Source organism: Telmatherina bonti (genome assembly GCF_933228915.1).
Source record: "Telmatherina bonti genome assembly, chromosome: 13".
In the NCBI taxonomy this organism is placed as follows: domain Eukaryota; kingdom Metazoa; phylum Chordata; class Actinopteri; order Atheriniformes; family Telmatherinidae; genus Telmatherina; species Telmatherina bonti.
In genome coordinates this window covers 26,248,803-26,263,424 of record NC_136611.1, presented here as the reverse complement: position 1 = coordinate 26,263,424, position 14,622 = coordinate 26,248,803, and the positions used below count along the sequence as shown (strand labels likewise).

Here is a 14,622-nt window from a genome sequence, read left to right as displayed (position 1 = left end):
CAGCCATATAGATATTTCTATTCGGTAGTATGTAATCACACATGCACAGAAAACACTGAAAATTTTCTGTTATATCCCTTATCCATCCTCTTCATAGACACCAGATCATTTTGCAGCATTCAGGAGACGTGGAATTTCCCAAGAAGATGTATTGTGGCAGCTTTCTGGGAAATATTAATATCCAGCCTGCAGAGGAAAGGTAAAGGGAGAAGAGAAAGAATCGGGGGGGTGTACAGCAGGGGGGTGGGGTACAGACGATCAGTATCATGGCATGGTACCTGATGATAAAATGCCTCCTCTATTGCAATACTTTCCAACCTGCAGTGCACAGTTACCTCAACTGTTCACCCTTCAGATGCAGGAAACGGTGTCTGTTTCCTGGGGGACATCGGGGGTGGTGGTGCCTGAGTGGGAGGCCTAAGAATCCAGAGTGGGCAGTCATCTCTACACACACTCCCCTGTCATCGGGGCTGCACTGCAGATTCTCCACATCTGCCTTGCCTTACATCACATAGTCCGGCTCCTACCAAGCCCCTATGGTCTCTGCCTTCCTCCCACGTCTCCACTCCCCCATCAGGATCATCCAAATATTTCCCCTCGCTGCTTTTTGAAGCTTCTATGGGTCACGGGACCTCATGCACAAATCATGCTGGCTGCCATGGGGGGGCCGGTCAGAGAGGACGGGTGTGAGTCAGACACACAGAAATCCAATCTGCACTGTTTTCATACAGGGTTATTTTTCTTGCCAAGACAGCCATCGCCAATCAGCGACTGGGTCTAAACAGTGAGTTTAGGGAGCTTTCGCTGTAGATGCTGGTCCTGGCAGCTGTTCTCAACCATATTCCCCGGCCACGCCAAGGGGAAGGGATGGAGAGTAAATTCAGGAAGCCTGACAGCCTGCAGTGGTTTAACATGGGAGTGAGCCCCAAATACATAGCTCTGGGGTTGTGTTGATGGATGGATTACCAAATCCATTTCATTGTTTGCAATAAAACATAAATGTTGGTTCTTAGACTGAAACACCACATTTGGTATGGAGCTGAATTATGATGTAGTGAGATCTGACATATTCAAAAAGTCGGGAAGGCTCCAGTTTTGAGTCTATTTTTCTGCTGAAAGGTAGAATAGAAAACGTATGCACACAAGACAAAAAAAAGAAACTTTAGATGAATGTTGTGTGAGAGTAAGAGGTTCAAAATTTAAAGTAGAACTCACAAGAAAAATATCAGATAAGTACTCACATCAGGGCCATACACAGGACAGACAGAGAAGGAACAAGCAGCATGGACCTTCTCTCCCACCTGCTGAGCACACCGGCTCAGGGTGAGAGGAGATGCTGGGCAGGAATCTGCAAGTGCTGGTAAAAGTAATCACATTGGTCTCACTGCATCTGATCTGCAGTCTAACAGACTTCCAAACAGTTGAATGAGTAAATAAAGTGCCCCAGGGGACTCCTGCTGGAGCTGGATTACCACAAGGGTGCACACACAAAAGGAGCTGAAGCCCCACAACCCGATGTGAGCCTCAGACAAAAGCTTCACGTTGGACCTCGACCAGGGAAACCGGCAAACTTTATTAATCTCATCCTAGACTGAACCTCCTGCCATCGCAATCCACGCAGCTCATGGACAGACAGCAAGCTTCGCTTTGACTGTGAGCAGAAACACTCGAAAAGGAGTGCGCACGTGTTCATCTATCTCAGATTGTGTGCATAGACATGTGAGCATACCACATGGTTTTGTACATGAAACGGTTTATTTGTGATTGTGAGCAAACATTTAAACATACAGTTTTGCAGACGCAAAAATGTACGTGTGTGTGCGCCTTTGTGTGTGTGTTTGCTGGAGTGCATAGACCACATAGGATGAGTCTCATGCTCACTTGGCTGTGGAGGCCGGGTCTGGAGGGGACCAAGGGCCACGACATTCTGCAGCTCCAACCCACCCCGGCCCCATTCTTTCCCTCTTTCTGCGCCTGACACAAATAAAAGGATTAGGAGCCCCCGTTTCCGTCAGACCCTCCATTCAAGACAAAGCTCTGACCAGCTTAGTGTCACACTTAATGATAAAAGTGCAAATCTCTGTCAGTCACTTTGGGCAGGAATACCGGTATTTGGGAGATAATCTCATTTGATGAAGATTAAAAGAGTTTGAGGGGGGGGGGGGATAAATGTGTTTTGATGCATATGTGCAAAAATCTGCACTGCTGCACTTCAAGCTATCAAATTTTAACACACAGTAAGATGAGGTGCTGAAATGGATCTGAACGTCAGACAGTGAACGTGAGGTAGTGGAAAAAAGCTTAGATTAGAGACAAAGGAAGAAAAGAGCAGAGAGGAAGCAAGCGTACATACACATGCGCCCACACCCTCCCAAAAACCTGGGGCGTATGTAGACAAACACACAGCTCTGCCCATTCGCATCTACAGCTCGAATGTGTGACGTGAGTGTGAGAGTAAGCCTTGGGCACACAACAGTCTGAATGCAGCACTTGCCACTGTGATGCCAGTCCTCTCTAGTGTATCTGTGAAAAGCCTACGTGTTGGAAAAACATTCCAGAGTGGGATCACATATACACAGTTGGGGCCAGCAGCCACACTGCAAGCCAGCAGCAGAGGCCATGTCTCAATTTCTCATGCACGTTCGACTGGGCTGCCTCAAGATACCACTATGGGGGTATTTCCAAATTTATAGATGGAAAAAAAAAAAAAAAAAAAAAAAAAAAAAGACAAGAGACACAAAAACATCTCAAATGTTCTTAGAAATACTGCAAATGTGCAAAAATAAACCAGAAAGCTTTCAGACGCACCAAGTGGCCAGCGAATATTTCTGCCATCCTGACTGTCAACATGTTATCTGGTAAATCAAATCTGAACACATTTGCTGAGTATGTGAACGCTCCTCGGCTAGCTACTTCAAGAAGACAATTACAGTATTTTACAGATTTGGCCAAAATCTAATTTGTAAATTGCATTTAATGGTTTGTGGTTGCCTTGCTTTTTGTTATGAAAGAGTTGTCATGCTGGGAAAATAAACCTGAAGACCGTGAGCGTTTGGAGCCAGCAATGAAAATCAGTGCATTGCCGAGGCGAGGGCTTTCTCTCTACCGTCACTGATTAGCATTCCTGATTGACTGACATGTCCCACTGGCTGCCTAACAGCCGGCTTTAGGAGATGAGGTTAAATTGTGGCTACCAACAAATTGCATGCTTGAGTTCCTCGGCAGCCCTCTGCTATCATCCAGTGTAATGTGAGCACACCAGGCAGATCCCTCTGCAGATCCCTCTCCTCCCCTGCACAACAGCTCCCCCCCACACAAAGCCACAGAGACCTCTTTCCACATCCCTCGCCACCAGTCTGGCCTCTAAAGTGGTGATGGGCATTACTGTGCCTGAGCCTCTGTGGCTTCCCATAGAGTCCTGCAAAGTGTTTTGTGTTCCAACTATTGCCACTGACACCACTCATCCCCAGCACCTCTTGCCACACACTCCACAGCCAATCACTCTGACTACCACATGCAGCAGAAATGCCCTTTTAGTACAGAAATTCTGATGAAATCACCATATTTAGCTAATGGATAATGCTTGTCTTTGGATTTTATTGAAATTAAGGAAGAACATTAAAGACAAACACAAAGAAATCAGACTTAAAAACCTTTTCTGGTTGCTGACGTTTCCAGTATATCATCCAGCTCTCTACATAATGCCTCATAGAAGCTGCTTATGGGAACCAGAAGTGGCAAAAATTTAACCCAAGATGTTGTTGTGATGCAAATAACCACACTCCAGCAGGTCTTTTAATGGTTCTGTATGTGTTGGGGGTGAGCAGAGTTAGCAAAACCATGAGATGACAGATGATGCATCCTATGCTGCGGGGACAGGCCGAGCCGTGTTGACATAAAATCCAATACTTCCTTACAGAGGAACAGGGCCAGCTTTAGCTAGCTCCTTGCCGTGAAACTGGAAATCTCTGCAAGCTGAGGCAACATTATCCAGCTTTGTGTTTCTAACATTAGATTTCTTTCTTTCTATCCCAGAGCAGTAGCTAAAGACAGCTTAACATGATTTTTAGGGAGAAACTGAAATAAAGAGGAAGTTTAGCTGAATGTGAGACATTCAGAAAGTGTTCCACAAAAGGGGGCTACACACACCTCTGTCACCAGAGCTGGATTGGAGATGGTCTTTAATTAACTGCTAAACTCCTCAGCTGGGTTGAAAACACCAACACATGGTTTTCTTTTCTTTTCCTTTTTGAAAAAAAAAAACAAACAAAAAAAATTCCGTGTTCACGGAACTCCACACCACGCGGGAGTGTCCTGGAGTGAGTAAAAAAGAACTGGGTGAGCCAACACAGAAACCCAGCCGTCAGCATCTATCCGGCACACACTGCTGCAGCGTCCCGAGCACAGCTAATTAAAAAACAACAATTTCACAGGAGGGCACTCCAAACAGTTCGAAAAAGCACCTCTCAGCACACCGGGGGATCGTGCAGGATACATGGGAGGTAAAACAGGTTCTGGGAGCTCTGCTTTATGGCTTCATCACTGCTGTGTTTTTCTACTGCTCATACTAATGTGACCTGAATTTAATTTAGCTTGTAGTGCATGAGCTGGAGAATTTGTAAAAAAAAAAAAAAAAAAAAAAGAAAAAAAAAATCTGTGCTTATTTTTTGCCTTTTCTTCTTTTTTTTTTTTTTTTTTTTTATTATTTGGATGAATTGCAAATGAAACATTCTAAAATAACATGTTACTACACAGTAAAACTTTACGGAGCATGGGAGTGAAAAAAAAAAAAAAAAAGAAAAAAACCTGCTCTCTGGTATGCATCAGCAGGACCTAAAAGCAGGCAGCATGGTGTAAAATATAGTTAGCAAATGTTATGTTTTGTATTTGGAGCCTGTGGCAGTTTCTAACAAGGCAGTCCATTACAGGGGTGTTGTCCAACACTTTGGTGGAGTGATAGGCCTTATTACACGGCTCCCTTCAAAGCATCTGCTTGGTTAGAGGAAAGGTCCCTGTGGGGAAAAGATCTCCCTCTTTCTAATGATGTATAATTGACCTCCAAACACCAGGGCACAGCAAACTCTCCTGGAATGGTGTAATTCCACTCTACCTTTCACATACCGCCCGTTTCGTTCAAGCTTGTTCCTCCTCTACGGCTACAGCTCATGTTCAGCTGACAGCTCTCTCTCTACGCCTTCATATTTTTTCAGACTTGCATACAATATTCTAATAAAAAATAAAAACAGCACTATATTCCTGTATATTCATTAATTTTTTATATTTATTGAATGAAAATTTTCCCTGACATATGTACATTTAAGATAATTCTTTAAATCTTCACGCATGAATAAAAACCCTCAGTAGATGTGATTAAAAAAAAACAGGTCAAACATATGTTGAAAAGGCTACCAGAACCCGACCTTGTTACTGTATAATTGCAATATAGGGATCAAGATGTGTTAAACTGGATCGGTAGGAGTTTTTAATAACACAGTATACAATAGTTTTCCCTAGATTGCACTTAAACCTGTTCCAAAGGAGCAAAAAATTAAATAAATAAATAAATAAAAGCCTGCTTGCCAATTCCTTGATTTATTACAGCTAGTGAGGGCTGATTACGGGGCATGAATCAGTTGCTGAAGGAATGTAATTAGGCACGAAGACCTCTGTAAGGGTTGGAGCTCTCTTCACAGCCCAAAGCAGTTTGTGGGCTGACAAATGCATCTTAAATGAGTGTCATAAAAGTCAAAAAGGTGCCAATTACATCTTTAAGTATCCCATCAAAAAAAAAAAAAAAAAGAAAGAAAAGAAAGGGGAAAAAAATGAAAGACAGAAAAAAAGAAAAATAAATGTTTGAAATCAGGATGAAATGTTTGTGTTGGTGTAAATGAAGGAGTGTCAAAGGTATTTCAATGTGGGAGGGGTTAAAAAAACTCATAGATTAGATCTGATAAATAACACGGTGTGTGTGAGCAGGATGGCACCCAGCAGCTTGTTGGGTTTGACTGGGGTGATCACACTTGCCACACAAGCTCACAGCTTCCATAGTAACACACAGAAATAACAGGGGGGGGGGGGGGGGGGGGTGTCAGTTATATTTCCAGGTGCTGGCTGTTGCAGAGCATATAAACCATTTCAATGAAATTAAAAATACCAGGAAGAACAAAAGTACACATGGACAGTTCTGCAACAGGCATGAGAAAGAGATCCTTCTTCATGCCTGAGAGTCTCAACTTCCAGGCATCTCTGAGCCGTGACGCTGTGACTCTGGTATCCCCTAGTTACTGCTATGAATTTTCCATTGTTATCAGCCGACTACACTGCTGTCACAAAGCTGGATGAATGGCACGCATGGCAATAGATGTAACTCTTTGTTGCTTGCAAGGTATCTAGCAGAGAGCCATAATTGTCCCCATAATCGAAGTAGAATTGTTTAAAAGGCCGGACACAAAAAGCTGAAAATTCCGTGACAAGCATGAAAAGCGCTCATGCAATGAGAAACACAGGGCACCCCGGGGTCCTCACAGACCAAACAGCAGCCCGTAATACTTGAGGTTACTTCGCCTCTGTGTGCTTCATGTTATCTGCCATCTCTTCTCTGTTTATGTGATAATTTACTAATTTAATTTACTAATTCATCCCACGCCACAGTGACTGACTGTTTTCATGGGAAAATGAAACAACATCAGTTGAGTTCATTTCAACGACAGACCAGAAAGAGATTTTAAACTTTTTCAAAGAGCACTAAATTTGGTAAAACTATATAAATAAGGAAAAAACCATAAGCATCCTAAAAATTTAGATTTAGTAGTGTTAATCATTCTGTTTTTATTCATAGTATCAAAACTTGCAGACAATATTACAAAATTACATATCAACAATATTACTAATCTGCATTTAACAAATTTAGTTTTATAATTTATTATTAATGTAATTAGCAAATATTAACTTCTATCATTTTATTTTTAAACTATAGACTGAATTTTCTTATTATTTTCCCCCTCAGTCTTGTCGCCTAAATTTGGGTTTGTGCATGCGTAAATTGCGCGTGCGTAAATTTCACACTTTTTAGTTCAGCATCAAATGTTGGTCCAATGCTTTTGGTATAAAAAAGACGAATTTGTTCGTGAGCATGCAAATCCTCGTGATCAAAAACAGTCGCATAGCGAATAAAATAGAATAGTTGCAACTGTTATAAAGCAAAATAAATCAAAATTAAATTAAATAAAACAAACACACACACACATACACACAAAAATTTGGCAACTATCAAATAAAGAAAATATAAAATCCAACATTTAAGGCAATTCAAAGCGATTTACAAACCAAACGACTATGAGCTGTTTGGAAAATAAATATAAGTTGCGCTTCAGAGATAAAAAAAAAAAAAAAAAAAAAAAAAAAAAAAAAAAATTAGGAACCTAATACTATATATATATTTATATATAAAATCTTAAAGTGTGATACCAAAGCGGTTGGTGGTGGGGAAGCTTCCAGATTCAAGCAGAAAATAAAGGCCAGAGAGCGGAATGAAAACCGAGAGATCACGCCTCCACATTCTCGGGCCTGAGCGGGATCTCAGTCTGAGTGGAAACACCGTGGGCCAGTGTGACAATGATACACATAATAATAATAAGTGGTAACTCCAGCCACCATAAGCACCTATTAAGTCTATTAACAAAAGCTAGATGTCTAAATGGATCATTTAAAATAAACCGAATGTAGTTCCAGGAAATAAATATTCACTATTCGCCTTAATTATATCTATCTATCTATCTATCTATCTATCTATCTATATATATATATATATATATATATATATATATATATATATATATATATATATATATATATATATATATATTTAAATTTCATATAACTTAAGCAAGACTTTACAGTAGCTGAAGTAATTTTCAGATATGTTTGTGCATTATGAGCCACACAGAAGGCCTTCTAACAAAACCAACTCACGTTTAAAAACATTGCAGAAGAAGAAAAACAAATATCACGCCATCAATTTGAACTTTTTTTTTTTTTTTTTTTAAATACTACAAAGACAAAAAGCGAGAAAGAGAAAGCAGCAACTCCCTCCCCGGACATTGTGCTTACTGTTGGTAGTCGTGTTTGCAGTAAAGTTTCCTTTCTCTGAAGTAACAGCTGGTGGTGAGAGGCTGTTGACACACGGTGCACTGCAAACACTCCTCGTGCCACGAGGAATCGTTGACTCTCATCAAGAAGCGGTCAGAGATGGGACGCTGGCATCCTTCACACACAGATCTGTGGTGACACTCAGTTCCTGTGGGGGGGAAAACAGAAATATACAATAATAGGACTAAATAATGATAATAATAATAATAATAAAAAATAGAGGAAAAGGCAGCCAGACAAAAGGCCTGAATTAAGGAATGCAGCGCCTGAGAAGAAACTAGAAGACGTGCAAGGCTTTACTGGTAAAAAAAAAAATAAATAAATAAATAAAAAAAGGTTTATCAGAAATAATTTATCATAAAAAAAAACCGTTTTTAATTTGACCACCTCTGTTTTCATAGTTAGACTTTTTACACCCAGTCTTCACGTGACTGCATCTGGACGCTTATTAAAATATATTTAAAAAAGACATTTAGCAAGATTGTGTCTGTTATTTAACCAACTGGCACGCACATGCATGACCTTTATCCATTTTTGCATTATCGAGGGTGAAAAATCAGGAAATACAACAGCAGTGGGCGTGCATGCAAAAAAAAAAAAGAAAAAAGAAAAAAAAAGAAAAAAGAAATCCACGTTGGAAAAAGCAGCCACGCGCGTGCAGGTCAGCGTGGTTTGCAGAGGAGAGCTGAACACCCAGAACGGAGAAGGACTCACCGAGCAGGACTCCCAACGTCGCTTGTCCCGATCGCAACGGGTGATCTTCAATTTTTATGCCGTCCAGCATGATGCACGTCTCGGACTGTTCTCCCGCGGAGAGGCGCTCCAGTGACACCAGACCTGTTGCAATATCCATAAGAACACGGTCAGACTTGACTCAACAAACTCCGGCGACTCAAAAGCTGTCTGGACTTAAGGAAGCACCAAAGCGTCTTGGAGACCTGTTGAAAACGTCTGAGCTCCGTAATGACACAGCCTGCAGCTCGGAGGGGGGGGGGGGGAGGAAGAGGGGAAATAAACTACGTGAAATGGAGAAAAACTCGACTTTGGTGCAAGAGAAAGGCAGCCTAAGCCGGATGTATGAATCCCCGATGTGCAAGGAAACAGACAGCAAACAATAAACGTGGAAAAGTCTGTGAAGAGTCACCTGTTATGATTAGAGGAGCGAGGAAGCGTTATCTTCTCCTCCCCGAGCCGACGGGAGAGAGAGAGAGAGAGAGAGAGAGAGGGGGGGGGGGGGGGGGGAGGGAGGGAGAGTTGGGAAAATGACTTCGCCCAGTGACAGTCTCGCCGAGGAAGAAGAAAAAAGGAGTAAAAGTTGACAACAAATCCAAAGATAGGAGAGTGTGTGTGCAGATGTCCCGACAGGAACTCTTTGGAAGTAGCGGAGACGGTTGGCTGCTTGTGCTCCTGTCGCTGCAAAAGTCTGAGATCAAGATTGAAGCGAGTAGATCCTCCCACTCTTGCATGCATGGCTACACTTTTTTTTTCTTCTTTCCCCCCATACTCTGCCTTTGGGATGCTGCTGGAGTGGGGTACAGTGCGCTCCTTACAGCCCAATAACAACACACAGAAATGAAGACTGGAGGAGTCATATATTACACAGACCTGAATAACGACAACAGTTATAATAATAATAATAATAATAATAATAATAATAATAATAATAATAATACAAAATTAGTTAGTTTATTATGTCACGTGTCATCTGATAAATGAATGCACTCTGTCAAATCTGACCCTTAAAGCAAAGAGGGAGGGTAGAATGTAATTGCATTTATCACCAATTACTGAACTTGTTTCTGCAGTGAAAACTGTAGCCTACATTTTGTGTGTGTGTGTGTGTGTGTGTGTGTGTGGCTATATGTCTGTCTGTTGCAGCATCAGAAGCTCTTTGTGTATTGTCTCCAGTGGAAGCTGCTGTCCTCTTTCAGCTGATGCACCTGGCGATCAGTGGTGATAACAGAACTCTGTCCGGCCCTAAAGTGGCCTCCACCACACACTGCTGTCCATCTTTCAATCAGTGGCAAGAGCAATAGTAATAATAATAACAATAATAATAATAATAATAATAATAATAATAATAATAATAATAATAATAATAATAATAATAATAATATGCCCTCTGACTCTTCTTATTTGCTGCACATCAGTTTTAGGAATGAGCTGTGATGCATTGTTTATAATAAAAAATAATAATGATAGTAATTTAAAATAATAATAAAAATAAATTAAAATAAAATAAACGAAATACCAGAGCTAAATTTTCAAAACATCCCTAAAATATTTTAGACCTCGCTACGGTCCAAAAGGATGTGAGTGTTACACATTTTGAAAGTGAACATTCATTACTGACCTGTCGTTTTCTCCGTTAACATCTTTACTTGGATTTGCAGTCGGGATCAGCACGTTTGCGGAGGAATACAGCTCACTGAGGCCTGTCTGAAATTACAGGTTTACTAATAGGATTGAGTCCTGCTTCCCGTGTCTGCAGCCTACTAGAGGCTGATTGTTATATCAGTGTCCGAACAGGAACCAAACGCAGACAATATGAGCAGTGGACACATGGAAGAGGCTTCACAAGAAACGATATTTACCCCGAGTTATAGTAGGCTACATGCAGGTTTTTTTTTTTTTTTTTTTTTTTTTTTTACATGGACATAATTTTGACGTTCAGTTTATTTAAAAAATATTTGAGATTGTAGGCAGATCAAAAATAACTACAACAATGATAATAACAATACTACTACTACTACCAATAATAAACATGATCATCATAATATGGACATATAGTCTTAGTAATAAATATTGCTTTATATGTCACATTCTTATATATATATATATATATATATATATATATATATATATATATATATATATATATATATATATATATATATATATATATATATATATATATGCCAGTGGGTTAAATATCAGACACAATGCCTCTAAATGTCAATTTTATTTTTTTTAAATAAGCTTCCAGAAGCAGTAAAGTGTGTCCCATCCTGTGGGCTGATGTAAAATTTTAGCTAGCGTTTACCTTCGGACCAAAGGCCTAAGCTGAGAGTTGTTTCTGACATCCTTCGTGCGGCATCAAGGCGATGACCTGTAGCCCAGTTTGGAAAACACAGAGGAGACTGTTGGTGCTGCCCTCTGCTGGTCAAACAGAGAAGCGCTGCAGTTATGTGCAATGTAGCGGCTACTTCAAGAACAGCTTTATTTAAACGGGATACAACCTTCAAATACATGTTTTAAATTTAAATTTCCTATGCAAATTAAATCCTAATACTTTTCTGTAAAGTGCCTTTTTTTCCTGTTAAAATAAACCCACGTTAACTTCTCGTGACGTCAGCCTCATCGGCTTGGCTTCGTTTCCTTCTTCTTCCAGCACTTCTATCAGCATGGGGTCAATTACCTCCGCCTCATGCTATATTGGATTATCTTACCACTAAGCGCCATTATGAGCTGAACACTATCAATACAATATAATCAATATATATATATATATATTTTTTTTTAGAAGAAAATGAATCCTTCTCACCCCTCCTCCCTCGTCCTCCCCTCCTGTTCATTCAGCAGCTATCTGTCAGGTCACTTGTGTGAATGAGGACATCAAACATTCATTCAATAAATCAATCCGCCAACTTTTAGCCTGCGGAGTTTTAATGAGCCCCTGCGTGACAAGCCCTCCCTCGCCTTCCACGGGACAGAAAAAAAAGAGTAAAAGCCCTTAACAGCAGGTGTGCAGTACAGAAACCAAGCAATTTACTTTAATGTAAGCAGAACTGTTGCATCCATCGGAAAGGTAAGAGACGATAATAATGCGCATTTAGGGAAGCTCGCATTCCTGCAGGGATTTGCTGCGGTTTTGGTTACTGTACAATTTTCACAGCGAGGATAATGACTGCATATAACACCAAAGCAAATTATTTCACGGGGAAATGGTTAATATTGAGAGAAAAAAAAAAAAAAAAAAAACAGTTTACCGCAAAATTTTACACAGATATGCCACCTTTGCAATCAGAATTTGCAGATTTGACGCAGGAACCAAACAAAAACTTGAGAGGGAAGTAATATCAAACTAATATTTTCCACGTGTCACTTATTCCGTAGTTTTTTTGTTTTGGTTTTTTTTTTAATGGAAAAAGTCGGGATTTATTGTGTTAAAAATGCCAAAAGTTGCACCTAAGTAAGCAAATGTAATCAGTCACTCCGACAAATAATGAAACAACTTCGCTCTATTAAAATCTTTTTGCAGCAAAGGGATTAATCAAGCTGAAATATTTATTTTTTAAAAAAAAGCATAAACTTTTTCTTTGCAGTGCTTTCATTGTTCGGTTTGTGTCGGATCCAGATGACTCCCATGGCTCCAGCAGCATCAGGCCTCCAAGCCGGAGGCTCCATGTATGCACAAATAAAACAGGGATAATCCTCATAGAAACGCAAAAGGAATACATTAAATTAGTAGAAATAGATGCCGCGAGATTTGCATGCAAACCTTTTCCCAGAAAAGCGCCACATATTTGCTGCAATTTCAATTAAAAGCAAATTGCATCAAGCAGCATTTCTTTGACGATAATAATAATTCTAATAATAACAAAAAAAAAAAAATGTAGAAAATCTAAACATCCTCAAAGGGGACACAAGACAAATTTAACACGTAATTTCTGCCGAAATTGCAAGGCTAGACTTTGATCTTTTTAATGGGTGTTTCTTGGCTCTCCATGATGCTCTTTTAATACTTTAAATAAATGAGGGGAAAACTGTTTGTTTGCTAGCAGAACAAGTTAAAAAAAGCGACACTGTAGCATCAGCAGCATCCTAGAAACAGCCTATTCAAAAAATGTTGATACAAACATTGATATCGCATTCTTTTCAGCCCGCACACGCTTTTCTTCTATGAATGCATGTCTGAAATGATTACTGGCTGGGGAAGCATTTCTGGGGCAAAGCACTTTTCTCGTTAAGTCAACGGAATCGCTGACCGTCGTGGATCAACAGAGGGGCTTATTGAAGCTTTGAGCGTCGGCAATTTGCGACCAATCAGATGTAATTTAATCTGACTCTGCTGAGTCCTAAGGTTTTTCAGCATTTCTCAGTTACTTTCATCTCTTAAAAATTAGGCTTTCATAGTTATTTTACACAGCAAACAAACAGGCAGCGCGCTGCTATGATAACAAACATGGTATGAGATGGACTGGGGGCCCCTCGGGCCTGTGGGCCCCCCTCACAGAGCTGCTAAATTTAACAAACTGGACTTTAACTCAAATTTCCCAAATGCAAATTTCTCAATTAATTCCTTTTTTTAAATGTTATTTTTAATCAGAAAATATAAAGTTGATTGCTAAAGGTAAGGTATGCAATGAGGCAAAAGTTGCAAGATAATCGGTGGAGTTGCGTCATATGCCCTTCTTTCTCATGGACATAACACTTTCTCCTGCCTCAACTTTAAAACAGACAGCGAAAGAAAGAAAAAAAATCCGGATAATCCCAGTTCCCCAAGGATTAGAGCAAAGTATAATACAGCACTGTCAACCCATGGCTAGATTTGTTTACCTTATGATTTATTGGATTCAGTTTTTCCCTCTTTTCCACTGACAAATTTATTGAGTTCCTGACAGATGGCCTGACAGGCCCCTGTGTGACAGCAAGCTGACATACAAGTTTGAAATGTCAGTCTGAAATGTTTACCTGTGTTTGTGGGCGAGTGTGTTCAGGCATGGAGCTGTAATTTCATTTGCATTAAAACTAATTATACAGTCATATAAACATAACCAATGGAAGCTTTGCTTATATGAAAATAATAAACAGTAACCGTGTTATAGCATTATTAGCTGTAATACGGTGACTGACATTTAGTTTTATTTATGCTCTATGTACATCCACGATTTAAAGTCGGGAATCATAATCAGTCTCACTTTTTAAACTTGTTAAAAATATAAAACGCAGATAAGTATCTTTAGATTTAAAAGATCAATGTTTCATACTTTTAAATCACTAGTTAAACATATTTTTATCTGTTTAAATGGTCTGCTAATACTTCACTTCTTCTCACGTTAATTAGTTGTATGAATTAAAGAGGAAATAAAGCAATCGAGAATCCAAACAAATAGGAAGCACAAAAGAGATCACTTTCCAAATGTTTGGATGAAGAAGGTTGTTGCTTTAAGAGATTATTTTTAAATACACTACCCTTATGTTTATGGTGACCCATCGTTTAATTTTCCTGAAGAGCCGTATCATCTGTAGGCAGCGATCCATGCAGCAGATTTATGTGTCAGTCTGGACACGTTTCACTTCTACAAGCGCCATGAAGGAATGTTTCTGAAGGACAACAGTACCCCCTGCTGGACAGAGTTAGTAAATACAAGTCTGGTCTGTCGGTCATGATCAAACAGACTCTGAAATCAGTTTGATAAAATTGCTTTGGTTTATATAATTTTAACACATTATATAACTATACAAGATACA

At 39.8% G+C, this 14,622-nt stretch overlaps 1 protein-coding gene across 1 annotated transcript in view; it reads right to left on the bottom strand.

Annotated features, from left to right (window-relative positions):
* Window positions 1-11,260, bottom strand: part of lmx1bb (LIM homeobox transcription factor 1, beta b) — a gene marked incomplete at its 3' end in the record, with an annotated part of 43,552 nt that extends 32,292 nt beyond the window's left edge. Inside the window, 4 exon segments of the mRNA XM_079251847.1 lie at window positions 8,110-8,296; window positions 8,863-8,985; window positions 11,192-11,207; window positions 11,210-11,260. Of these exon segments, the coding sequence (XP_079107973.1) occupies window positions 8,110-8,296; window positions 8,863-8,985; window positions 11,192-11,207; window positions 11,210-11,245 (362 nt within the window). The 5' untranslated portion in view covers window positions 11,246-11,260.
* Window positions 11,261-14,622: the final 3,362 nt, after the last annotated feature.